This window comes from Grus americana, chromosome 2 (genome assembly GCF_028858705.1).
Source record: "Grus americana isolate bGruAme1 chromosome 2, bGruAme1.mat, whole genome shotgun sequence".
NCBI lineage: Eukaryota > Metazoa > Chordata > Aves > Gruiformes > Gruidae > Grus > Grus americana.
This window is the reverse complement of record NC_072853.1, coordinates 29,711,635-29,738,874: the sequence shown is the minus strand read 5'-3', so window position 1 is coordinate 29,738,874 and position 27,240 is coordinate 29,711,635. Positions and strand designations below refer to the sequence as shown.

Genomic DNA, 27,240 nt, shown 5'->3' with positions numbered 1-27,240 from the left:
AACACATCTAAGAAATGTGAAAATGCTATCAAGCTTTGTAATACACTTTCTCATTCTCCAGACAGTACAGAGCACTCTTGTAAGCAATGGTTATATCTTATACTTCCTTTTTGGCTTCTCTTTCAACAATAACAGGTTCATTTACTGGCTCTGACAGGAGGGAGTTGGATTTGCTGGCTGGCTGTTGTGTAAGTATCAACTCTACTGGAATTACACTACGAGCAAGAAACAGGAAGAAACCAGTTGGTAAAACACAATCACAGGCTGGCAGGAAATCAGTGACTATTTGTCACTCCTTCAAAGAGGAGGAAAACAGTTGGTGGTAGATATTCAGTACCATCAAGTATCCAACAGAGAGATTAAATCTCCTTTTCTCCATGCCAGGTTACTCAGAGTTCTACTTCAATGTGGACCATGGATACCTGGAGGGTCTGGTCCGAGGGTTCAAAGCCGGGATCTTGACAAGCGCAGACTACGTCAATTTAGCACAGTGTGAGACACTAGAAGGTAAGTCTGCTGGTTTATTTTATTTAGGAAGAAATGCTGTTGCTTAGACCTTTGAAGAAGGGAAGGTAGAAGACTGAGGTATTGAGAGCTTATCTTAAAATGCAGAGATAACCCTGATGTCCTTTGAAGAACTGTTGTCATATTTAAGTTAATAGCTTTCTATAGAAATTACTCTAGGACTGTACAGACTGTGATTTGCAAAGCAATCCAGATGATGGGATTTTCTAGTTCAGTGATAAGGTTTGGAAATCTCATCCAAAGAGTTCCTATGGAGATTGGTAACCTCACAGATTTTAACCACACTATAGAACTGGTCAGGTATAGAAGTTTCATATAATTTCAGCTGGATAAAATAGTTCCCAAAATCTTATTAAAAGCTTACCATTTGGCTCTGAGTTTCTCTATAAAGGATATAATTTTATTACTTTATTACTTCATGAGTTTTAGGGCAGTGGGGGACATTGTGCTTACCAGGAAGAGAAAAAGAGGCTTCACAAATATAAACCTGAACCATTCTCAAGCTTAAAAAAAAAAAAAAAAAAAAGACTTTTTTTTGAAGGTGACTTTGCCACAGTAATAATGAGAACACATACTAGTTTCCAAAACAGCTTTCTGTGGCCAAGACTGGTCACAGCCTGATGAAGACAGACTGGTACAAAGAATCATATGACACACCTCTAGACACTTGGCAGGAAAAAAATATAACAGAAAAAAATCACCTTTCGAAAGGAACATAAAGTTTATTTCCCTGACTCCAAAATAAAAGCTATGATTGTACACTGAAATAATTTCTATTACATGCAGTATATTTGAATGTGAAAAAGAAACAAGGAGAACTAAAAAGCTCACCCTGTTTTAATCATTTGTTGCTTTGTGTATGCAGTAATGGATTTGGGGAAATGAGAAGTGCAGAATCTGATGATTCCCATGCACAATGGAGTTTTGAGGCTGTCTAAACTATTAGTATAATGCCAATAGCAACACAATTCTGGGAAGGTTGCTTGCCATTCATCTTGCAGAATAAAACTACGTTTATACAGATACATGCAGGTATTTACCTGTCAGCAGCATAAAGGTCGTCTTAAAGAAGAGATTGTCAGTACAGTCAATGGGATCTCGAGACTATTCACCTGACCGAGTGCACGTACCTACTTCAGCCGATAAGCTGGAGAGCCGTATCAGCTCTCCATTTCGTACAATGGCAGTTTAGACACCCAGAACACATATATACGCTTACTCTGAGAACTGAAATCTATTCCTTATGTCAGCTGGACAAAATCAACAGTTTCTGTAGCCTATTTGTACCAGCAGTTGTGATCTATGCAACTTAAAGACTCTACAGATACTTTTGATATTGCATTTAACTGTTTCAGTCAAAAAGTCCTGCTCCATGAATATACAGACTTCAGAAAAAGCTAATAGATCTTCAAACATCTATAAAAGATAAAAAGGGCAGAATGAGGGAATTATTAAACCTTGCTCTTACTCCACCTGTCTCTGCAGAGGAGCTCAATAAATGATGCCATCAAAGGCTCCATGAAGAAAAAAACCAACCACAAAATCTTAGTTGCTTCTGAATAAGATGAAAATATACAGGTTTGAATATTTTTAAAAACATACAAGAAAAAGCAATTTCCCTCATCCTTCCCAGAAGAATACTTGCTTAAGAATAGTTTAGGAAAACTATCTAAATTTTAAGTCATGCTACGAGAAAGTTATTTACAACCAGAAAGTAGTTTTCAAACTTTTCCAAGGTGTATATAACCCTTCAATGTTATCAAGAGCATGCAACAGATGGACAGATCACAACAGAGAGATAAAATCCGTTTCTAAGTAAGATTTATAGTAGAAAGAACAATGACTTTTATTTTTGAACCTTCTTCTTTCTAATGTTCATTCAATTTTAGAATGCAAATTATTTCAGCAACAGAAGCAGCAGCCTTCATCAACCTGCCTACAAGCACATCTCTGCTACCCACTATCACTTTCCTTTTTTCTCTATTCAGCTACATCTCTTCCTCCATTGTAACATTTTCCACTTCTTTTAGACAGCTAACAGATTCCCACCAGTTATCTACCAAATGGATTATTTATAATGAAAATATGACAAGTATTGGATTTGTACATGAGGCTAAATATACTTCTGGCTATATTACGCATATAGGATGCTGTAAGATTGAACTTGCACCACAAGCATACAGTGCACCAAAAACACAGACCCTTACCTCTGAAGTAAAAAATGGAGCTTTATGCATACATAATATTTTGTTTCCACTTAAAAGATCCAGCATGTGGATTTGTACTGTAGCACTATTGTCCAATAGTGTCTTCAGTTCATGTCTTCACATTAAAAGGTAATAAATTTACCCCATTCTGCACTCTGTGGCATAGCACCACACCACAAAAACTGGCCTAAGTTAAAAATATTATAAATATGCTAAAACAAACAAGCAGAAAAAAATTAAAACAACACCAAGTAACCCATAAATAGAATCAAAAAGATCTTTTAATTTCAAAGTGGTTTTGGTATCTCTAGAGGGGAAACCATAATGTAAGTACAGAAGAACCACAAGAAAAATTGTAGGTTAGTGCTTTACATCTGCTTGATAATCACAGAGTAAGTGTAACAGTGAGAGGGAAAGAAAAAAAGGAGGATGCTAATTGACTAGTGGTACCACTGTGCCCTCTCAATTCAGGGCCACACAGAGAGGGAGAAGAGCCCTTCAGCTTAACTTAAATATCCTTTGGGGCTTGTTTGAATTATTGTAATTTCCATGGAGCTACCTTGTGGGCTGCAACACTGGCTGAAAACTCCGCAACGCAGCATGCTACTAGTTTGGCTGTATGTCATCATCTGTTTCAGGGGAACGGGATCCTCAGAGGAACCCTGCTGACAGTCTCTGAAGTAAAATATGGAGGGTCAGGGTGGTGGTGTTAAATTCAGCACTTTATCCTTTCCTTGCTTCCTTGTGTGATGGAAAGACTACTGCTCTCTAGAAAGGAGCCTAGGTCGCAGAAGGACAGGCAGCCCAGCTCTGCTCCTACCAACATCACTGAAATGAGTTCATTTAACTTGCCAGAGCCAGGACGCGCCAGCACGCGGTGGCTGAAATAACAGTGTAACTGAAAACTGGGGGCAGGAGTCAGACAAGACTCAGTGTGCTTGATGCTGAGAGACCAGGTTAATGCTTTGTTCAAGTTCTCGCAATACTCCTTCTTTCTGATCAGCATTGTTCCTGTCTTAACCGCATTCATCTTAAACTAGTCTCGCTCCGCACATTAATTCCCTTTAGACATACTGTTAATTGTGTTTGCTTGCTGTTCAATTGTGAGTAAAATCATGTGATTTAAAATCACATTACTTAAAGTCATACATTTCCTGCATATGATTTTCCTGCATATAATTGTATGAGGAATTACACAATGCAGATAGGTGGCAATAATGCTGACAGCTGAAGTACAGGAATTTTCTTTCCCAGGGATCTCGTGGACATGCTGAAAAGCCCAGGGTCTTGTGTAGGTCTCCAAGAGCCCCTGAGAAAAGGAGCAGCTACCATCACTAAACAGTTTTGGTGAACAGGAATGTCTGAACCCCCTGTTATGCTCAGCCATCTACTCCTGCCACCTCATAGAATCGTAGAATCACAGAATGGTTTGGGTTGGAAGTGACCTCAAAGACCATCTAGTTCCACCCCCTGCCATGGGCAGGGACACCCTCCACTAGACCAGACTGCCCAAAGCCCCATCCAGCCTGGCCTTGAAAATCAGGTCACGTTACTAGTGCAAGTGTCTGACTGTGTTAGTCCCTGGGTCTTATTCATGCCAACAGCCAAGAGAACATCATTTAAGACCAGCAGAGGAGTCTCTGAGCTGCACTGAACTCTGTCATGGTGTGAACTCTGATTATGACATTGTTGATTCATATTATCCGGTATTAGAGCTTGTGGATGACTATTTCTCAATCATTTGAGCCAAGGCCATGAGATAGGGGTGACTATTGTTTCTTACATACAGTATGCATGCTGGCATTTATTAAATCGTTCAGAAGAAATACTTCTCCAAAGAAGGCTGTGGAAGTGACAGCATCATAAATCCAATATTCCTGGGCATTGTATTTCCTCTATAGCTTTTGAGAGCCAGGTGGGGCTATTTCATGTGTTATAGCTAATATTTTTCATGCCTTACGTTAGGGCGTGGATTTTGAAGCCTCCCAGTCAACAAGAGAACTGAGGAAGGTAACACAGTCTTGCCAAGCTGCTCTCAAGCAGTTGGGTTTGGTTTCTGTTCATCTCATGCTGATGTTAAACACACTTCAGAATGGTCAATACTGGGGGCTGATATTTGGGTTTTGCAGTCTGCTGTAGGTACTAAACCTCTGAAAACCACCGTGTTCAGAACGTGTTACAGGGCATGATTCAAGGTAGGTGTCAGTGGTTCGTCTGAAAAGGAATTGAGGAAAGCTGGAATTCAGCTCTCTGCATGTAATGAGGTAGTATTATCTAATCCCACCACATGTCAAGTATTTTTACCTTCGTTGCAATAAAAAAAGAAAGTAAAAATCAGTTTTCACAGGAAATGTAGATGTGATATGAAAATATTAGTGATTTTTTTTAAAAGTTGATCATACATGTTTAGACTCATTTCTGGGCATAGTTGTATTTTTCTTCGTCTTTCTTACCTTTCTCTCTTTCTGGCTTTGACCATCGAAAGACCAATTACCTCTGCCAGCATAAGTTCAGTCTATTGCAGGAAGATCTAGAGAAATGCTAACAGTTCCAGAGAGCGAGCTGAGTGAGGCTGTCCTATCCAAGAGCCTGTTGATGTAATTGCTAAAATGAGCTCGAGTGGCAGCTAAACTGCAGAGAAAACTGAGGATTATCTATCTCAGTAAGCTAGAGTGCGAGGCGTAGGAGTTTGAATTTGCAATGTACTCGTTCTTTTGCTTTAAGTCTCAATGTAGGCAACCTGATTGCATACTAAGAAAGTATAGACATGGGAAATTTAGGAAAGAGTAGCTACTATACTGATAAACACATAGCTTGCTAACTGCGTACTAACTTCCCTTATAGGTACACCTTTTTTTTCAGTCAGTGCTGTCCTTTTCCCTTAATATCAGTTCAGATTTTATATCATTATGAATGCCCAAAGCATGTAACATTATCCCAATCCATAATTTACAGTAGTTTTAATAGAGCCTTTGAACATAATTGTGCAATATAGCAGGGGCTTTTCTAAAAGGAAATGTAAAACTGCTTTGAACACTAAGAACTGATTTAAATCGTTACTTTTGCCTCATGGTGGAAAATGATTAGCAGAGGAAATTTGTCAAATGAATTCTTTGATATTACAAAAGCTTCTTTCAACTTTGTTGTCTAATCAACCCATTTTCCTCAGTTATCAGAGTCGGGAGCTCAGACAGAATATGTCGTGATAACCCAAGTTTCTGGAACAGCTTCTTAAGATCTGGTAGTAGCAGCCATAAATCAGACCAAGCCAAACCAGAAATGTTAGGAGAGTGTAACTGTGCCCTTTCAAGTGCTCCACTGCAGAAGCCATTTGGAGCCCAGAATCTGAGCCAGGCAAGATATGTTCTCTCCTCTTCTTCAGGCAGCCTGATAACATAAGATTATAGTCTTACCTGAGATTTAAACGTTTCATATGAGAATTTAAGATCTTAACAATGTTAAAGGATGATTCCTATTGATATAAAACAGTCCATAGGAATGCAGGAGACAAAACAACTGACGTATTGTAATAGTGCAAGAGTGGTGCCCTGAATAAATCGGAGAAATCAAAACATTGAACAAAGTTGACTGGGAAGGGGCTCAGGACAGCAGCAATTAACATCGTGTCTGGCGTGGCTGGAAACTAAAGTTGCCAGTGAAACTTCTGACAAAGGTATAAATTATTTGCGCTTTCCTGTGGCATGCAGTAAGTCTTATTGGTAGAAGGCAGTACAAATTTGCAGGAATTATGCATTTACTCTATGTGAAATGTATGGCAAAACCTTTTCAATAGCGTATGATCAGACCCTTAATATGAAAATATAATGTTAGAAATAAACATTTTAAAAGTTTTTTCATTTGGTTTGTAGATAATATAATGACAGTTTATTCTCCTCATATTCCTTGAATCTAATTTCAGATCTGAAGTTACATCTACAGACTACAGACTATGGCAACTTCTTGGCTAATGAAACTGGCCCTCTCACTATTTCCACAATCGATGATAAGCTGAAAGCAAAACTTCTTACGGAGTTTCATTACTTTAGAAACCATGCTTTTGAACCACTTGCTACTTTTCTGAATTTTATCACGTAAGTAATGTTACCACATAGCTTACCACATAGCCTCAAAGCAAAAGCTACAAGTTAAAACAGTGTAAATGCATCGTACTTGAATTTCTATTGTTTCAAAAATAGGAAAATTACTTTTATACTGCAACATTTACCTACTTTATTTGCTCATATAAGCTCTGAAAATATACTTATGAAGATCTGTTGTCTTTGCAGCTACTTATTTTAAAGAATAGAAGCAGATTTTTTCTGTGTACAGTGGCAGGAGGAGTGGTAGAGATTGAGAAAAACAGTTATAATTTTCAAATACCATTTAAGTCAGAAAACTTGCAAAACTGAAGTTTGTGGGGCTGACTCATGCAAGATTAGCAATTTCATGATGTACATGGCAATGATCTAATTTTAGGCATGTGGCAAGTTCTAGACTTTTTTAAAGGGAGAAAGACAACACATCATACACCTGCCATACCTTTTATACCATGTGAACATTAAAACCAGAAAAACTTTATGTTGTGTATAGCAAGATACTTAGATTCAAGTAGCTTTTTTAAAAAGTACAAGTGCTGTTTGATGCCAGATGAAGAGAAAGTTCTGATCTCAATACAGGTATAAACAGATAAAACTTGTCAATGAATGGCTTAAACAACGTTAACAACAAGGATCTGCTTTATAACGTTATAACAACATGGACTAGTGAAATCTGTTTGCTCCCCTTGATCTTATCTTTTTAATATATTATTACAAGAACACTAGACTGTTCGGCTTAGTTTTAAGGAGTATTTTCATCATAACAGCAAATAAAGTAATTTTTTGGGGGGAGGGGGTGTCAAGCGTAGCTGACCAGTTTTAGGTGTATGTATCAACAGGATCTTAAAGACTGCCCTAGGACAGCTGCGACTTGAGGCATACAATGTTTACCTTGTGCTTCAGAGAAACGAAAGTGAAAATATTAAAATTATGGCAGCTATTTTCTCACACTGAATGGCATGCATGTGTAATGGTGACACTAGTTTAAGATATTTAACACAATTGTTAAATCACTGAACTACATTTCACCAGGTCCCTGAGGTGCCTCCCAGATTTTGTGTGAGATCATATTAATCCCTAGATGTCTCTAGCTGTGTTCTGAATCAACAACACAAGCTGAAGACTGGCATCCTTGCTATAAGCATCCCAAGGGAATAGCTCTTACATTTCCAAGCGACTGACAAAACTCTTATCAGCCTCTGCGACAGTAAAACTAGTAAGAAGCTGATATAAAACTTTTACTGAAACGAAAACTTTTAGCAATAAAGAAGAAATCTGTGAGAACCTGTTTCCTCATGGGAGGATGTTTAAAGCTGAATGAGAAGAAAGCCCCAAGATTGGTCCATCTGCATGAACTCTGCAGTTTTAGTGCCGAGATTCCCACGCACTTCTCTGTCCAGATGTTCTGTATGAGATAACAAAATCCCAAACCAGAGAATCTGCTAGCTCAGGTGATTTACTTTTTGATACCATTCATTGTCACTTGTTATACTGAATCTACATTTCACAGCTGTTATGCTTATAATATTCACGTTCCGTTTTCCCCTTCTTTGTGTCTCCTTCCCAAACTCAGTCGTGTTTAAAATTAATACTGTGTGTTACCTACTTGCTATTTGAAAACATCTGTTTGTTTTTGAGAAATGAGACATTGATACAGAGTGAATGCACAAGCCTGCAAATACTGGGGTTGTTTCTGACTTTAGTATTATTACTCATTTTCAAAAATCTTGGGTTTGTATTTTTTCAAAGGAAAATTCATTATAAAGATAAGGTTCATTTCTTTTACTTTTTCTTTCAAACACAGATACAGCTACATGATTGACAACGTAATTCTTTTAATAACTGGCACACTACATCAGCGGCCCATAGCTGAACTTGTTCCCAAGTGCCATCCACTGGGGAGTTTTGAGCAAATGGAAGCAGTCAGCATTGCCTCAAACCCCACTGAGCTGTTCAATGCAATTTTGGTTGACACACCATTAGGTAGGAACACTAAATTATTTCTTATTTGCTTCTTGAGACCACTCATCCTGTATATTCTTAAGAATATCTCAGATGGAGTAGCATGTTTTCCACTGGATATGCTGTGTTTTAGTAACACAAAACATGAAGTGTGGATCAAGCACTTCTGAAGTGGTGTTCACGACATTTTCTAGTAAGATTTATTCACAGCTTCTATATCAACCTTGGGTAGCAGATACAAAGAAAACATTCTACTCAAGAAGTGTAATGGATATGTTTTATACCCAAAGTAGCCACTGATTTAGAACATCTAGACTTTTATTTCAACATCTGCATTTATAATTAAAATATGTAAGATGATATCTTGCCTATCCCCCACTAAAGATCCAGAAGCAGACAGTTACTAATAAATATTAGATGTTGTGGTAGAACCTAGATCCCCTCTTGAGATTTTGGCATGATCCAAACCAGAGAAAATCCCTATTTTGAAGAACTAAATCTAAAAGCAAAACAGAGCGAGGCTTGGGAACGTCGCATTCTGAAATTGGGATGAAACTCTGCTCAATGTGCTGCAGCAGCCAACACGAGCAAACAAAAACTAACCAGCTGTGGGGCACTGCTGGGAAGGGTACTGAGAATAAGATGGAACTAGATGGATTTGAACATGTATGAAACCACCACGCGCCCTCATCTTGAGTACTGTGCGTGGATCTGAGTTCTGCTTCTCAAGATGGTGTGGTGGGTTGGCCCCAGACAGAAGCCAAACTCCCACCCAGCCCACTGCGCAACCCCCAGCACAACGGCGGGGAGAAAACGGGGGGAAAAAAGGAGATTGTGGGTTGAGATCACCTGCCAAGTAGTGTTGTAGGCAAAACAGATCCAACTTGGGAAAAATTAACATGATTTATTGTTGACTAATAGTTTCATGTTGATTAATAATTAGTGATTCAGGCATTAGGAAACAAACAAACAGAATGAAACAAACATTTACGCACTTGGGAAAAACATCTTTCCTCCCCCCCTTTCCCACTCCTTTGTTCCAGGCTCCTCTCCTTTGCCCCCTTGTCATCACTGCGGGTTACGCTCAGTCCCTTTGGAGGGGCGAGGAGCGGCACAAGGCACGGAGGGAGGTTACAGTCACTACGTGGCGGTTTCTCTCTGCCACTCCTTCCTCCTCACACTTATCCTCCGCTCCGGTGTGGGCTCTCCAGGGGCTGCAGCTCCTCTGAGGAGTACCTGCTCCAGCGCAGGCCCTCCACAGGCAGCAGGGAGTACCTGCTCCAGCACCACGGAGCGACTCCTCCTCCTTCTCTGACCTTGGTGTTTCTCAAAATTTATTTCCCTCCTCCTCTCTACATCCTGCGGGTTTCGCCCTTTATTAAATATATTTTCCCAGTGGCACCACCACCTTGGCTGAGGGGTTCGGCTGTGCCCTGCGGTGGGTCCCGGCTGGAACCAGCTGTGTCCAGCGTGGAGCAGCCCCGCAGAGGCCGCCCCGCAGCCCCCGCTGCCAGCGCCTGGGCACCCACACCCCGTGCAGTGAAATCAGAGAAGGTACAGAACAGGACAGCTAAAATGAACAAGGGCATAGCGCCGCCGTGTGCGGACAGACTAACGAGGCTGGACTGCAGCTTGGAGAGGGCAAGGCTAACGGGACATATGGACAATGGTTACAAAGTCCCGAGGGCAGTGGTTTGTCCACAGTGAGCTGCGAGCTGTTGCTTACCAAATCTTTTGGAAGACCAAATCCCAGCAGAAAACTAGTTTTAAAACAGGTAAAATAAAACTTTTTTTTTTTTTTTTACACAGCTGGTAGTACATTTCTGGATTTTATTTTTTTTTTTTGCTAAACAAGTTTATAAAAGTAGAAAGTAGTAGCAGATTTTTAAAAAGATGGGACAAATTCTCAGTCAGTGGATCTACAAAATGATACTAAAGGGAACTGTCAGGGCTACATCCTCTAATATTGTTCATCCAAAAACTGGATGCTGGGAGACTATGAAGGGAGAAGACCACAAAACACAGCCAGGCTCACATGTTCTTTTGAAATACCATCTCCCATTGCCACCGTCTGAGACAACACTCTGTCAGGCGGCACTGGGCTCTCCCACTGACATAGCTTTGGAACAGTGAGGGATTGGCACGCTTTTGTTTGTTATGAATACAGTATTTTTAAGCGGTCTAGCTGCACAAATGAACTTCATCCTCTGCCTCCCTGTTCAAAAGCTTGCTCTTTAGCCATTTCTGCAGAGGAGCTGGAAGCACAGATGGTCAAGGTCAGAGCCTGAGCCCCTTACTAGTTGCAACCTGTTGCCTTTCCCCCACTACAGCCATACCCAAAGAGGAAGAGGGAAAATAGGAAAGATGATTCGCCTTAACCATTGCAGAATACCTGCATGATTTAAGACAAAAATTATCTTTCATTTTCCTTCCGAGACAATCTCCCTAATGCCCAAACCATATACTTCAGGGAAGATTAGGGCTTGCATTAGCATTTCTCATCTGATTCTCTCTGGAGATGTGGACTCTGGCTGTGGCACTGATTGATTCCCTTCACAGCAGATTCTCATTAAAAAGGAAGGAGTAGGAGGATAAGGGGAAAATCAAAAGGATTTTTCTTCCTCTCTATTATATCACTCTTTCTTGTACAACAGGAACCTCAGATCCTTGCTCACACACTGGGAATGGCAATAGACAAGAGATGCATATTATCAGCATGCAGATTCATACTGCAATATAATAAACTCTCTTTCAGCTGCTTTCTTTCAAGACTGCTTGTCTGAAAATGACCTGGATGAAATGAACATTGAAATAATGCGCAACAAACTGTATAAGGCAAGTTCCTGCAACATAATGATAATATTTGGGGTTTTTCAAAGTGTCTCAGAAAAGGAGGTCAGTATCATTAACCCTGTTTTATGGATGGGGAAACAGAAGCATGGTGAGATAAAGCAAGCTGTCTAAGGTCGCCTGGTTGATGACAAGTCCAGGAATCAAATCCAGCTCCTTTCATTTCTACTCCACTGTTTGGAGAGTTTTCAAATTTTAGGTCTGCATCCAAACTCTAATTTAATATCTCATTAGTGAAAATGCTTTAGATGTCAGGCTAATATCCAGATCCACTTGTTTACAAATAACTCAGTTATCCACCAAATGCCACAGAACTGTTATCTCCTAAGTGAGCCTAGACAAGCTTTTGGCTAACATCTATTTTTATTTATAAAAGATAGATGTGATTTGAAAAGGTCTGGTTGCTTTGAGTCCAGCTAACTTTTTTTTTTTTTACTTAAGGGTTTTGTATAATTTTCTTCCTTTTTAAATTATCTTTAGCATTGCTACAGCACACCATTGTAAGGATATGTATTTAACATGTGCCTTGCATTTTCAAAGTACTTCACAAATATTAGCACACAGGTCAATACTCTTAGGATGGTCTCTTTAAAGGCTATACATATTTCATTCCATTAATGGTTCCTCCTGGTACATTCTCTCCAGATTCTTTGTTATCTTTCTTTCGCAGTGGTTGCCCCCAACTGCAGGAAGTATTCTTACAGTGATCTGATTGCACTAGGGGGAAAGAAAAAAAATTCTTCTGTTTGTCTTACAAATGATATTTATAAATTCCCCAGCCAATAGTTGATTCTTAAATATTCTGCTACTTCCTCTCATTCAAAACAACATCAGTTATGCCCAAGTATTTTAATTCTTTCACTAAATTAGTACTACTAATCTAGACAGTCTTTTTTCCATTTGGTAACATACTGATTTGATTCTTATATCCTGTGTGGATAACCATACATTTATACTAAATCTATTTTTTTGCTGTTGTTTTTTCTTCTCACTTTTCTAAGTATCAGGGGGATCATTCTGCAAACACTTCTAAATTATTAATATATCCTGTCTCCTCTGCTTCAGCTGTCAATATGATCAATTATGTTTCAGCTCTACTATCAGATAGCACTATACAGAACCCGACGCACAATCCCATGCAGCAGATCCCCCTTGAGATGTCTCTACTTAAAATTCACTGAATTGCATAGTTAGCGACAGCTTCTCCTAACAAGATTGTGTGAAGTTGTAGCAAATGCATTTTGATAACATAAATGTTCCCTAAGACAGTATTTTGGGGGATGGAAAGGCAGGGCGCACATCACCTCTGAGATATTTAGGGTCCTTCCTGCACAGGTATTTTGTTATGGGTGCGAAGGCCAGAAACGTTAATAGACCAGAGGGCTCTGCAGACCAGTATTACAGAGGCTTTGTCTGCTGTTCTGTCCTAATCCAGGGTTTAGGGTAGAGCAGGAGGGATTAGTTTGTGTATCCTCACAGTGCTGGCCCAACAGCTGTGGCATATTCCCAAATCCCCTCCTCCACACATAAATACAGAGTTTCCTTCAGCCATCTGCTTATTTCGCAGTGGAAGCTCAATGGAGCTCAAGAAGTTCCCACTTTACAGAACAAAGAAAACATAATATTTGTCCTATAAAAATTTTTGAAAACATTTGAGCCCATATTGTAATAACAGATAATTGCATTTTAATATTTCAATTTTCAGTGCAGCAAAATAATTAAGCACATACTTGAATTTAAATTCATAGGTAGAATTATCAAAGTTAATGGAAATATTTAAAAATTAGGTTTGTGACTATGTGCTGTGCTGGTCCAGGTCTTAAGTAGCATTTAAAATATTTCTCTTTTTCTTTCATGTAGTCTTATCTTGAGGCATTCTATAAGTTTTGTGAAAAACAAGGTGGTACTACAGCAGAAATCATGAGACCTATTCTTGAGGTAAGAAAAATTCAGTCTTTGTACATGAAAGTACTCCACAATGTTTTCATAATTAGGTTACTTTGTTTTCCCTGTTCCTTCTCTCTCTGTTTGCAAAGTTATTTGTCAAATGTTTGCTTCTCCTCTGAATAATAACTGTTTTTCTAAGATGTGATGAAGACTTTATGGTAGGATGACTTTTACCTCTTGACTAGAGAAGCAGCTAGTCCACTACCAGGGAGGAGTTAGCCTCAGTTAATATTTTTCTATAACAGAGCGCAGAACAGAATAAATGGCTCACTAATCTCAAAATGTTGCCCCTTAACATTTTTCTGTATTGTGTAGAAAAACTAAAAAAGTGGATTATTCTTACACCTCCTAGCTCAAAATTAAATTTGGGATAGTGAAGGTCTGGCATTCCTGTATATTTACTCATCAATAATCTTTAAGCTTCATGGCATTATGATGTTTGTATACTCTCCTATTAACATTATTAGTTGAAGTTAGAGTTGAGTGACCTTTGCCACTGGTGTTATACAGAAAAGTCCAATGTTACATGCTTTATTTTTGTCTCAACTCAGAAAAGTTTATTTTATCCATGACACAAAATTCCTAACATCCTTCTCCCCAAAGCACACCTGCAGCATAGTGAATGATATTTTTATATCTGTTATTGTAATAAAAGATGCAGAAATTCCTAAAATTGAGTTCTCAGCATTCAGCTCCACTTTTTTTTTCACATGGTTTATCACAATCCTTTGCAGAGTTTGAGAGCCAGATCACCCATTTGCTTCCAGGAGTCTTTTTTTCTGGATAAGCAAAACTTACATCCTGGAAACTGACTGAATAAAATTCACTGAGCTGTGATGACATCACACTAAAAGTTTGCATTATAGGAGAGAAATAATAACCCTGGGAGCTCACCCCTGAAGGAAGAATGAGGCTAAATTACATCTTACAAAACAATGTCCTAAAAGAGAATTCAATTTCATATTTTATTTAACCAGGTCATAATGTTTCAGTTTATGTTCTATAGAAAATATTAACAATTAAGTTAAATTGACCAGAAGTTAAGTATTTTGACTATTCTTTTCTGAAAAAATCAAGAGATTGGCTGGTGGAGGTAAAGACATTTTGCACAGTTGATTCAGATTTTTCAGAAAGTTCATTTTTAGCTAGAAATTCATGCTGAGAGCAGATTACTTATCAGCATTAGTTTAAGTGTATTGTAAAACTCTCTTTATACTAGTTGTAACAGTTTGGTGTGTGATAAGCTTCTTTAAAATCCCTATCTAATGTCAATGAGCAAGGAGGATAAACTTTTCTGTGGAACATTTCCTTTTCTATAACCTTTTAATAATCTGAAGACGCACAGAGAGCAGACTGCTAATGGTTGAATTCACAAAAAGCCAAAGTTTAATTATGCAAAAGAATACCTGCTATTTATTCTGTAATCTTCTATGCCAGACTACCAACCTGACCCTATCAGAACAAAGCGGAGGTATTTAGCTCCCCAACTCCTTGACCACCAGTCACGGTACCAACCTTCCGCATGACAAGTACTGATGATCTCTCTTCCACCATGGACAACAAACGTTGCGTGTTTAACTCCGAATCGGGCACGAAACTGCAGGACCGCACTGCAGCTAGTGCTGTGCACGTTATTAGGGCCCCATGCTAATTCTCAAGTAGCAGACATGCTACTTCAGTTTCCCATATAGAAACTAAGGCACTTGGGAAATGGTGACTCTACCTGCAGCAACCAAATGGCCCAAGTCACCAAGTAGGTGCCTCATGGCCTTACTCACTATGGAGAGCCTCATGTGCCAATAATGGGATCAACTGAGAGGTGCGTACAGATGAGACCGATCCTGCAAATTTTCTCAAACTGGTAGCCACAGAATTAGGCTCCAAACCTGCTAGCATTAGTTACAGTTGCATCTGAGCATGCTTTTTTTCCTGATAAAATATTACAAATTTAACAGCTAGATTATACACGGCTTTAACAAGTTAAAAAACCAAAGCCTTTGTCCTTCCAAAACCACTTTCACTAGGGCTGATATGCCTGTTCATAGTAATAAGGCCAGTGAAATTTGACCCTGTTATTCATTAGCTAGAAATCTTTTCAAGCACACTTATTTTCCTCTCATTATTTCTCTATTGTTTATTCATTTTTCTTACTCTGAAGTCAGTGCCAGCAGGCAGCTGGGTCCCTGTTACAGTGTGTTGCAGTACGCAGGAGCAGGATCTATGAATACGTACTCAGCTGCTAAAGTTGTAGAACTGTGTCGCAACTGCAGTCTTATTATTTGACAGACAAGAGTACCTTTCTGCTTAAAACAGTTCAAAAATTCACAGAAAATTTGCAAGCAGCCTAAAACATGCGTAAACTGTACATGCTTCACTTGGAAGATTTTCCTGCATAATACCTACAATTAGCAAGGGCTCTGCTGTTCTTACAACATGAAAGTAAGTAATAAAGGAAAGAAAGAAAACCATAGTCAATTTAGATCTCAAGACAGAAGAACAGATTTAAATCAGACAGAATTGAGTAAGATTATTTTTATTTACCATTACATTTTTAATTCATACTGTAAGAATGGCAAGTGAAATTTTGTCTCATACAAAAGAACAACCTGAGATCTAGACATTAGAATGAATTTCAGTCTACTGCTGCAGGGAAAATACAGATACTACAAGCATCTAAACCTGGCAGAAGAAATATGGCCCTTGATTCTATGAGTTAAAAATTAACTGTTATTTGAAACACTTGAAAACTTTAACTTGGCAAGTAAACAGCCCCCTTTCACCTTATTAAATTATTGTCCTGGTTTTGGCTGGGATAGAGTTAATTTTCCTCCTAGTAGCAGGTATAGTGCTGTGTTGTGGATTTAGTATGAGAATAATGTTGATAACACACTCATGTTTTGGTGGTTGTTAGGCAATGCTTACACTAAGTCAAGAACTTTTCAGCTTCTCACGCTGCCCCGCCAGCAAGTAGGCTGGGGGTGCACAAGGTGCTGGGAGGGGACACAGCTGGGACAGCTGACCCCAACTGGCCAAAGGGATATTCCATACCATATGACATCATGTTTAGTATATAACTTGGGGGAAGCCAGCTGGGGGTTTAGACTATGGCTCAGGAACTAGCTGGGCATCGGCGGTCTGCGGGTGTTAAGCAATTCTGCTGTGCATCACTTGTTTTGTATATTCTTTTATAATTAGTGTTGTTGTTGTTACTTTCCTTTTCTGTCATATTAAACTGTCTTTATCTCAACCCACGAGTTTTACCTCCCCCCCCCAATTCTCTCCCCCATCCCACTGTGACGGAGTGAGTGAACGGCTGCGTGGTTGTTTAGTTGCCTGCTGGGTTAAACCACAACAATTACAATTTTAAATATATGCATTCAGAAACTATGTTTTTTTCAGGATTTCCGTTTAATCTTTAATCTCAACAGCACTCTGAGTTATTCCAGAACAGTACTACTGATTCTTGGTCCTTTACTGTATTATTACTATTTATGAGAGTATTTCATAACTTCGGAAGGGTGTGTGTGTGAGGAGATTTTTTGTTGTCAACATCTGGGTTACTAAGTAGGGAAATGAGGAAGTAGCAGAGATGATATTTTCAGTGCAAAAATCACAGAATAAAAACTGTGGTTGCAAAACACTGTTTGATTTTCTAGTTAAAATTTAACAAGTATTTGCAAATAAGGATTTACAATTTTTCAAATAAGGTGTGTTTCCAATGCTCTGAAGTCCACTTTTTTTAAAAAAAATTTCCATACTTCAGCTTACTGGGGGAAAAAATATATCCCCACTTTAATTTAGAATGAAATCTCTAATAACATCTCTTTATTCTTTGTTTTGCATATTAAGTTTGAGGCAGACAGACGTGCCTTTATCATCACCATTAATTCATTTGGCACGGAGCTGAGTAAAGATGACCGAGAGAAGCTGTACCCAACCTGTGGAAAACTCTATCCAGAAGGCTTACACCTGTTGGCCAATGCAGATGACTACGAGCAAGTGAAGTGTGTTGCAGATTACTATGCAGTATGTAATCTAATTTCTTAAAACAAAAAGCCAAAATACAAATACTTAACAACTCTTGATGTCAGCAAACTTTTAAAGAGTATTCACATAAGTTAAAACCATTTTTGGGAGAAAAAAATCAGTGAAGATACAAAAAAATCCCATAAAGTTGTACAGGGAATCAAAGGCATTTGATATGAAGACATATTATTACCTTAGTGCAATACAAGTTCCTCTTACAGTGATGTTTAAATAAGACCGAATCACATTCTAGTAAACAAAACTCTTCGTACTTCATTAACTCTCCCCAGATTGAGTTTCACTTCACAGCTGCTGCCTCCCAGATTTTGAAGCAAAAGCATAAGTTATTTTAAAATGAGCTGACCAAACAATTCATGTCACAGATGAGTGCAAACCTGATTTATTGCTAGTGTACTGTAAAAATGCCCTTCTGAAAAGTTTTCTCTAAATCACTGATTGAATCAAAGAAGTAGATGAAGGTGTTAATACTGATGTGACTAGTGCTGTTATTAAAGACGAACCAATATGCAACACTTACTCTATGAATTAACTGTGGTACTCTACCTATAATATTTAAAGCTACCTGCAAGTAGGTACACAAAACAAAATGATGTCTGGTCTACTGCTTTTTCCACAGAAGAAGCAAAGCTGGAGATGCACATCTGTTCCTGTGCATAAGCAGAATGTTAGAAGCATGTGTCACCATGTCAGTGTAGTACAGAACAAGTCTATTCATGCGATGGTGGGATATTTAGATGAATTTGGGAAACTATACTGCAGTGCTACTTTATAGGAAAAACAAAACAAATACACAGAGAAGCAAATTACATAGAAATGTAGCACGTAAGAAATGAAGTCAAATATATCTGCACAGAATATTCCAGGATGACATAACAGACTAATGGATTTAGATGCAATATTAACACTGATAAAGCAAATCCAGCTGACTACTGGAAATAAAATGAGCAGCCATGTGAGGATCAGAGTTCAGGGTTTTGGCTCCATTTACAGCTCTGGCTCTGATGGATACTATTTGTACAAGAAGCTCAGTGCTCTCTGTCCAAAGGAGTGAAAGGTCATGTGTCATTCTACAATGTCTCTTAGTGCCTTCAGTAAATTACTTTTAAGTTGTGGGAAATGACGGTAAGAAATACAAGAATAAATGTGATTTTTCTCTCTTTTGCTGACTATATGCTGTTAACTTCTGATTTATGTAGAACTGTCATCTATACATGAGTTCTTCTATAAAGAAAGATTACTTAACGTAGATTAATTAAGAAAGTGATGTAAGGTATCTGTGCTGCAGAGAATGCAAAAGTACCTTGTTTCCATTGGGTGCTTGTCTGTGCTTTTAGGAATACAAGGCTGTATTCGAAGGTGTAGGGAGTGGCACTGGAGAAAAGACACTGGAAGATGCATTTTTTGAACATGAGGTAAGAGCTTCTAACCTTAAAACATCAAAATGAAAGTTACTCACCTGGAATAACATTTAAAACAAGAATGAGGTACTAGGCTTTTCATTCTACTATACTGCATTATTCAGCTTTGTATTCAAGAACACAGTATTTCTACGGCTGTCAACGCTTGTTTGAATTAAAATGGAAGGATTTACCTTTTTAAATAAAATAAATCCCAGGACATTCTTCTGAAGACTAGTTATTAGGAACAGGTTGCCCAGAGAGGTTGTGGATGCCCCCTCCCTGGAAGTGTTCAAGGCCAGGTTGGATGGGGCTTTGGGCAACGTGGTCTAGTGGAGGGTGTCCCTGCCCATGGCAGGGGGGTTGGAACTAGATGATCTTTGAGGTCCCTTCCAACCCAAACCATTCTATGACTCTATGATTCTATAGAACTGATAGTCTATCCAAAAGCCATCTAATATAAATGGCTTAATGAAATTTATTTTGAATAGTCTACTGAAGAAAGTATTTCACAACTGTCCTTTACTTACCTGTAATTTTGCTATAGTCTATTACCAAAATTATCCAGAGATGACATTTCAATTAGATTTATACTCAAAAGACTCCTAAATATAGTCATAGTTGCAAAGTTGCATAGAAATCTTGACCATAAAAGCTACCATATAGAAATCACATTTGCCTTCTTTAATATTTCATCATAACACATGTTTTATCTTTTCCACAGGTAAAGCTGAATGTGCTTGCATTCAACAACCAGTTTCATTTTGGTGTATTTTATGCCTATGTAAAGTTAAAGGAACAAGAATGCAGGAATATTGTATGGATTGCTGAATGCATTTCTCAGAGACACAGAACCAAAATTAACAACTACATTCCAATTTTCTAAATCTGAGAATTTATAATCCTACAATGTCTGAATAGATGCACTATTTCATAGAAAAGAAGAAAAATTTTATTTCAAAAGTTAACTCTTATCAGATGTTTTAAATTGTATTAATGATCCTCCTTATATACAGCAGTGTAAGAAAAAGTAATGTAATTAGAGACATGAGTACTTTATAATGGGCTTATTCATAGTTTTTGTTGGTAGATTTGTCCTCCACTGTGCCCATTTTAATTGATCAATAAAAACTCCCTGCAAGGTCTTATATACATATTCTTTCTCTTTTCTGGAAGCAAGCTTTCTATCAATGACGTTTTAAAAGCTCTTTAATGGCTTAATTTTGAATTAATGGTTTTCTCAAAGGGCCAACTAAACCACTACTTCTGTCTTACACTTATGGTCTTCTTCATGGCATACAAGATTGTATGAAGGACTTAATGCACAAATAAGAGAGAAACTTTAGGGTTACTCTGAGATTCCCCTTAAGGGGAAGAGAGCTTCCTGAACCTTTCTGAGACCTCTCTGCAGCTAAATGTAAGTAATTTCATTTTCATGAAAATGTTTTCACTTATTCCTTTATGTTCACATGAAGAACACCGTAAGTGTCAAATGATGGGTGTCTGATCTACTCCACAGCAATACAAATATCTCCTCCCAGCACACCAAAGATGCTGTCTTCATGTATACACTAGGGAAGATTATGAAACATGAATGAAAATACCAGCCAAGTCTGTATCAGTTTTACATCAGACACAAACAACACCAGCTCTGAGCTATTTGAGGACCTGGCTAAGATCAGTAACTAAAAATAGAGTGAACAGTTGAAGCCAGACTGTAGCAGGACAAGATTAATTCTGCTGAAGAAAAAGGAAGGATTTTGAAAGCCATATCAACCTTCTGTCTTCCTACTCCATTCAAAGTATTTGCCCTCTTATCTTTGAAACAGGCCATACCTTAATTTTCTGCGTGACTCCTTAGTTTCAGGCTGCACAGCAGCAAATCTCAATCTTCAGCTGACTATGCCTCCAGTAATACGATACAGAAATAAAATCCATTTCCTGCTGCGTAGACAGAAGAATAAAATATATCTGATGTCAACACCTCAGAGTTATGGAAAACATTCAGGCATCATAGTTTTAAGAAGCGAGATATAATATATCTCTATAATATATACAATTGCACATGCATACATACAAAAAAAATTAGAAAATGTTACCATTTTTATAGCTAAACCCACAGTTCTTAAATTGTACACCTAACCAAAGAGTTATATCCCAGAACATCTCACACTAATTTAATAGAAAATTGAGAAGATTTTTAATATTTTGATTTACTGTGAATCTCAGAAAACCTTACATTAGTGTTTTTAAGAATACTTTCAGAGAGTTTTCTTGACCAAAAATTGACCAAAAAGAAATAAGTGTATAAGAAAATAATACTAATCTTATCTCTATATTGAGGTTTCTTTGTTTAGGAGATGTAGTAATTCAGAAGGGGGAAAAAAAAAGAAAAAAGAAACTGAACTGTAAGATTTGCTGATTGCAATTTCAATTTGGCATGTGTAGTTGCTTCCCCGCACTGCTTTTACTAGCTTGCATTTCTTAATTTGTATTTCCCAGTCTAATCCGTGACCAACACTTTCCAATTCACACCTGAATTGCAAACTATATCACAAACTGCAATGAAGAAAGTAATAGGGCTACATTCTCTCAAATTCACATTTTTCTGTATTTTTTAGTAATTGCATTTAAAAAAATTGTGGTGAGCAGAATAACAAAGTCAACTGGTCTGGGACACAGAAACTGAATTCATACAATTCAGCAGAGTGTATGAATAATTTTTCTGTACTGATAAATCAAACCTCCCTACTTGAACAAAACAAATCAGCTGGCATTCTGCCAAGAATTTTCTGAAGTGATTTGAAGGGGAAAGAATCTGCTCTCCACCCTAAATCATTCTGTGCCAGGGAAGATAAGCAGCTGCTATTGCTGCAGTCTGTGGATACTGTTGGCTCAGAAAGAAATGAGCAGGAATTGCAGCTTACATGATTGCATTGTCAGCAGAACTGGTCTTTAGACTATGGAAAGGACAGCATCAGTGTTGATTGAGGCTTTTTTCAAAACAACTTTCTAGATATTTGCTAAGTAAGGACAGGAAGTACTGGGCGTTGCTTATATTCAGTTTAAGAATAAGCAAGAGAAACAATAGACTAAGAAAGGAATTGGGACTTTAAAGTTATAAGCCCTCAGACAACCAACTTTTTCTATAAATAATAAAATTTATTTCACTCTCTTGTTAGTAAGTCTTCATGTTGCTGTGTATATATATACAAATATTAAAAAAAAAATGTGGTCATATATCATCTCTAACAAGCTCTTACAATGGAAGTCTGCATCCCAAAATCACTACTGCAAGCATCATTAACTTCTTAATGATAATGTCAATTTGTAGGATAGGGGAATATGAGGCAATGAGCTACTTTTCTTGTTCCTCCTTGTACCTCACAAACAACAGAAACTTGTGTTCACGCTCTTAAATGGCGAAGCCTATCCAGACAAATTTGTTCAATATGATTATGCTGACTATGCCCCTTTGCCCGTGTCTTCTATGAGAGATGAAGAGCTGGGCCAGCAATGAGCTTCTGCTGAGCTCTGAGCACTGTCAATCTTTCCTTCCCATCCTTTGCTGTAGCTCGGGCTTGACGTGCTTGCCATCTGCTCACCAACAGCTGAGCAGCACTGAACTGTGGATGGACTGGGCTGCAGTGTGTGACGTTTCCCATGCCCGATCCCTCCTTCCCGCACAAATGACAGCTTGTGTCCATGTTAGGAACTGAAGATTTATAGGATGAATCATATCAGAGTGTGGTCCTAAGACTACCTCTGCACTCAGAGTCAGTTGACAATAGTAGACTTATTCTGGTTTTATCAATTCCAGCACAACTTTCAGGTAACACGAAAAACAATCCAATACCATACTTGGCTTATTGTGCACATTTATGGGTATGAAAGCTAATATTGTGTAACTTAATATTATTTCATACATGACAATATGATGCTGTCTATTTTTACTAGGCATGCCTAAATTATACTTCAACAATTCTATTTAAGACCAAAACAGCAGATCCAAAGTATGTCAATAGAGTGATAGCTGTCCATCATTTGGATTTGCATCAGAATTATAAAGCTGTTAGCATGAAGATTACTATAATGGTTTAAACAAGAGATAAGACAAAGTCCAATGTGTGCTGGACAACTGGATTGCTTTGCCAAAGGCTGCAGAGAATTGGTGTAATATAAATCACAAAAAAAAGACATGATAAATGGCACGAATATCTACCAGGCAGTTAAAATGGTTTACATGACACAAAAACTCATCTCAAACATACAGAAAATCATTCAATATATTGGGATATCTCCCAAATGACAGAGAACATAAGAAATAGGATTCAAGAAATAGCACGACAAACCTCTCAAAGAACCCAGGTAAAAGTTTCCATATCGATTACACACAGTCAGAAACTTTTGCCTATTTGGAATTCATATTTATTGGGACTTTCAATTAAAAAAACCAAAACACCAACAGTCCAACCCACATAACTCAGCTGGCAGTGTTAATGCAAACATTCCAGATGTGGAAAACAGTCACTGACAATCCCATCTTAGTGTGCAAGCCAGAAAAATGAACACTCTATTTTCTATTAGTTTGGAGCTTCTCTAGGAGTTAAGAGAAAAAAACCTAATTGCTCTGAAAATATGCAACAGATAACTGCAATAAATATAACTCTTGAGCCTACTGACAGGTGCCATTTTTATAGCATAACTCATCTGTTAAAATGAAACTTTAAAGTTCTGAGTCTCTTGGAAGATACAAACCTGAAACTCTAACCTTAAAAATGATTAAAAAGCAGAGTCTCATAAGGAGGTGATTATCGCAGAATTTCTGTTTTTGTTTTTTAACTCTGTCTTTGGAATTATTGTCTGCCATAAAATCACATACCCAGGGGTGGCTCTCATCCTCGGGCATGGTGGAATCTGTTGTCACCAGCATTTTAAAAAGCTTGCTGAAATCTTTTTTTGTTGTCTTAATACTGACATGTAGCAGTGGCATAATGCAGTGAAGTTTAACAGGAAAATATCATACAAAACTGTACTGGTTATTTATTATCAAGAAAATACTAACACGGTGAAACTAATTGTTATATTTTTGAAATGGAAGAAAATGGTCATTTCCATACAAAGGATCTTATAACTTTGTTGTACGTGCCCCTTTTCACCCACAGCCCAAGTTGCTGCATGTTCATCTCTGTCAGGTTCGGGACAGTTCTCTTGTGCAGATACAGGGAACGGGGAACTCTCCGATGCTTTTAAGCATTACTTAACAAAAATATAATCTATGGAAGTTCATTATGTGTTCTAACTTGCTACTTATAACGTGTAACAGCAACTCAGACTGAGCTTGAAAAGGAGCAGGGAGAAGTCGCAAAGTCCTTGACAAAATAATGGCCATATTTTCTTGTTTTCCAATCTAGAAAAACTAAGTATTTTTATCTCGTTAGTATTATATTGAAAATGTATATACTGTTTTTCTTTTGCACCGTATTGTTCTCTTAAACTTCTGTTTTGTTATATGCACATGCATGTACACACGCACACACGGGCATTGACTACAAAATTTTCTATTGAGTCACACACCAGCTAGAAATTGAGAGAGCCAACACAGGGTAAAGCAATCTAGAACAAATTAAAAAATGTTGCTTCACAACACTTTTTTCCAGTGGAAATGTAAAGAACAATTAAAACATTTGAAAGATCTGTAATAAAATCCACTAATGTCAAATATAGCAAAGGAAATGCTATTTACATTTTTAACTAAATTGATTGATCACCAGTTCTTCGGGAAAAGTACCACATTCTCTTCACATCGTACAGCACAAGAGGCAAATGAAAGCACTCAGATAATTACAGGCCTGATCTAAGCTCATAAAAATTCTTTATACCTATAACAATACTATACCACTGCTGTTTACAATCTGTGACTGCATTAACCAAAAAACCCAAACAAGCTTGAGTACGGCAGAATTTGGGGACAAAAGCTGTCCCTTATCTGGACAAACCAAGAAAAAAAGACAAGAAGGCCACATATTTTCTGCCCTCAGTAAGGAAATTTTAAAAATTCAAAAAGCTGAAATTATTCTTTTAAAAAGTCTCCCCCCTCAACCAGAGCTTCAACAGAAGTGGTTTAATGAAATATATATATATTAGCAAAAGATAGGATTGAACCATCATAACTGTTACAAAACTGGTGTTTTATCTATCATCTGTTACATGAAGAGGGAGTACTAACACTATTACAAATGTGCAGAAGCCAAAGGAGCCAAAAGAAAACAGATGAAGTTTATTTATAGCAAATATTATGATTTTTGTAGATGTATTAAAACCACAAACAAATTCCAAATGACTCCAAACAATATGTTATAAAATCGTTTTATGGCACAAAAAAGAAACAAATGTTTTAACAAAAGCATATAAATACATACAGTAAAAGCTACTGTAGGTAATAGTCCACTACTCTGCTCTACCGGAAAAAAATGACAATGCTCCTACTGAATTCAGTGGGATCAGGGTTAGAACCTCCGGGGTGAGGAAGTGGCTGTGTTTGTGTGAGCTGTATACAGGAGCAAAACCCGAACCTGTCCTTCGAGCTGCCCAGCATGGCAGACTGCTGTAGTGTCCCGCAGCAGCCACGACGAGGACGCCGGGAAGAACTGCTGTGCTAGGTAGGGAACCAGCACGGTCACTGTGCCCAGCGCAGGTCACAAAGCACTGAGCAGCTGACTGAAAAAGAGAACATCTTCTTAGAACCCTTAGATGCATTAGTGCCGATGGCTGATGCTATCAATTTCTTTGAGCAAATTTCTCTACCGCTCCTCGTCAGCAGGAGACGATAACTGAGAAGTTCTGCCAACGCTATTATCACTACTTCCCTCTCTGGTCTCCATAACCTACAATTAGCGCACTTCTGAGTAGGTGTATTTCAGTTCAGGTTCAGAGGTTTGACCATCTGACTAATTAAACAGATGTATTCAATTTAGTATATTGGGACCCAGCTGCATGAACCCTCCTCATCTGGCTCAATATATGCATTCTGAAACCAAACAGTGAAAGCCACTGGAACCAGTGAAAGCCACTGCTCTTAAAGCATTCTAGTAAAAGTGACTGCATAAAATTGTGTCCTGACTTACATATCAAAGCCTTATTTCTATCATTCTAATGCAAAGAGTCTATCATTTAAAGGTGTGAGCTTTTTTAATGTCTTTCTCTTAAAAAGAGCAGTAGCAGTTCACAACCTCCACCGTGAAGCAGAGGCTATCAGTCTAAATGTAATCATATCAGTGCAGCTTTCTCCTCCTACGCTTTTTAGATCAGTCCTTGCTATTGAATCATGACAAATAAGTTATAGTTTGTAGTTTATCTTAATCTCTCGGGACTTTATCCTTACCAAAGCACAAGCCAAGTTTTGCATTAAACCAAACCCTTGCCCAAAGTATTAACCCATGGATCAAAATGCTTGTCTTTCCAATCAGACCTACTCGTTCTAATCACATGTGCACTAAATGCTATTTTATCTAAGTGTCTCTCAGCAAATCAAATGTTTCACTGCACAAGAGGTGTGGGCCGGACCTTGAACAAACATTCCATCTAGCTGTCCAGTCTTGTCCTTGAAGTGGGCAGCTCCACATTTCTTGGAACAAACTCCAAAAGAAATAAAAGTTACTAAAACAGATTGCAACCATTCATGCAAGAACTCGGAGTACTGTGTACTCTACAGCCCTGAACTGGATTTGAGACCTAGCAGGAAAATAGGATAGTGAACAGGAAATCGAGAAACTAAAAAGTTCTTTATTGTGTTACTTAGGATGCAAGCTGCTGTATTCCGTATCTACTGGAACAACTTTATGGATGCCATATGCATTTTTAGGAGTGGGATATTTAAACTCTAGGGTTATAAAACCAGTGCAAATACTAGAATCAAACACAAAGCTGACACATGGTGGGAAGAGTGGTTTACTAATGGGCATTGCTGACTGGAATTGCACTAAGTCTGTATGCTGCTCTAATTATCTCAAGAATGAAAAAAAAAGTCTGCTGTCTTCTTAAGGAACTGTATACAGGATTAATCTCAGAAGCCCCTTTCTTGACAGCCAGGACTTCCAACTCCAAAAGAAAATCACTGCTATGGGAAGATCCATATTGTTCTTAAATATCACCCAATGAATGGTATCAGACAAGATTTGCCCGTAGAGGAGAGTTAAGCAGTAAGGA

The 27,240-nt window shown here is 38.1% G+C and overlaps 1 protein-coding gene across 1 annotated transcript; it reads left to right on the top strand.

Moving 5' to 3' along the window:
* The first annotated feature begins 252 nt into the window (after nucleotides 1-252).
* On the top strand, nucleotides 253-20,186 carry ATP6V0D2 (ATPase H+ transporting V0 subunit d2). Its single transcript, XM_054818207.1, has 8 exons — nucleotides 253-507; nucleotides 6,652-6,823; nucleotides 8,634-8,812; nucleotides 11,547-11,626; nucleotides 13,502-13,579; nucleotides 17,438-17,614; nucleotides 18,970-19,047; nucleotides 19,757-20,186. Exons 1-8 carry the CDS (start codon nucleotides 378-380, stop codon nucleotides 19,916-19,918), a joined length of 1,056 nt encoding a protein of 351 aa, XP_054674182.1. The 5' UTR covers nucleotides 253-377; the 3' UTR covers nucleotides 19,919-20,186.
* Nucleotides 20,187-27,240: the final 7,054 nt, after the last annotated feature.

Bases quoted from the DNA above. Each gene is read 5' to 3' on its own strand.
- ATP6V0D2 (XM_054818207.1), top strand. From the start codon at position 378: ATGCCAGGTTACTCAGAGTTCTACTTCAATGTGGACCATGGATACCTG. The intron at 508-6,651 runs GTAAGTCTGCTG...ATCTAATTTCAG, and splicing joins ACAGTGTGAGACACTAGAAG to ATCTGAAGTTACATCTACAG. The intron at 17,615-18,969 runs GTATGTAATCTA...CTGTGCTTTTAG, and splicing joins GTGTTGCAGATTACTATGCA to GAATACAAGGCTGTATTCGA.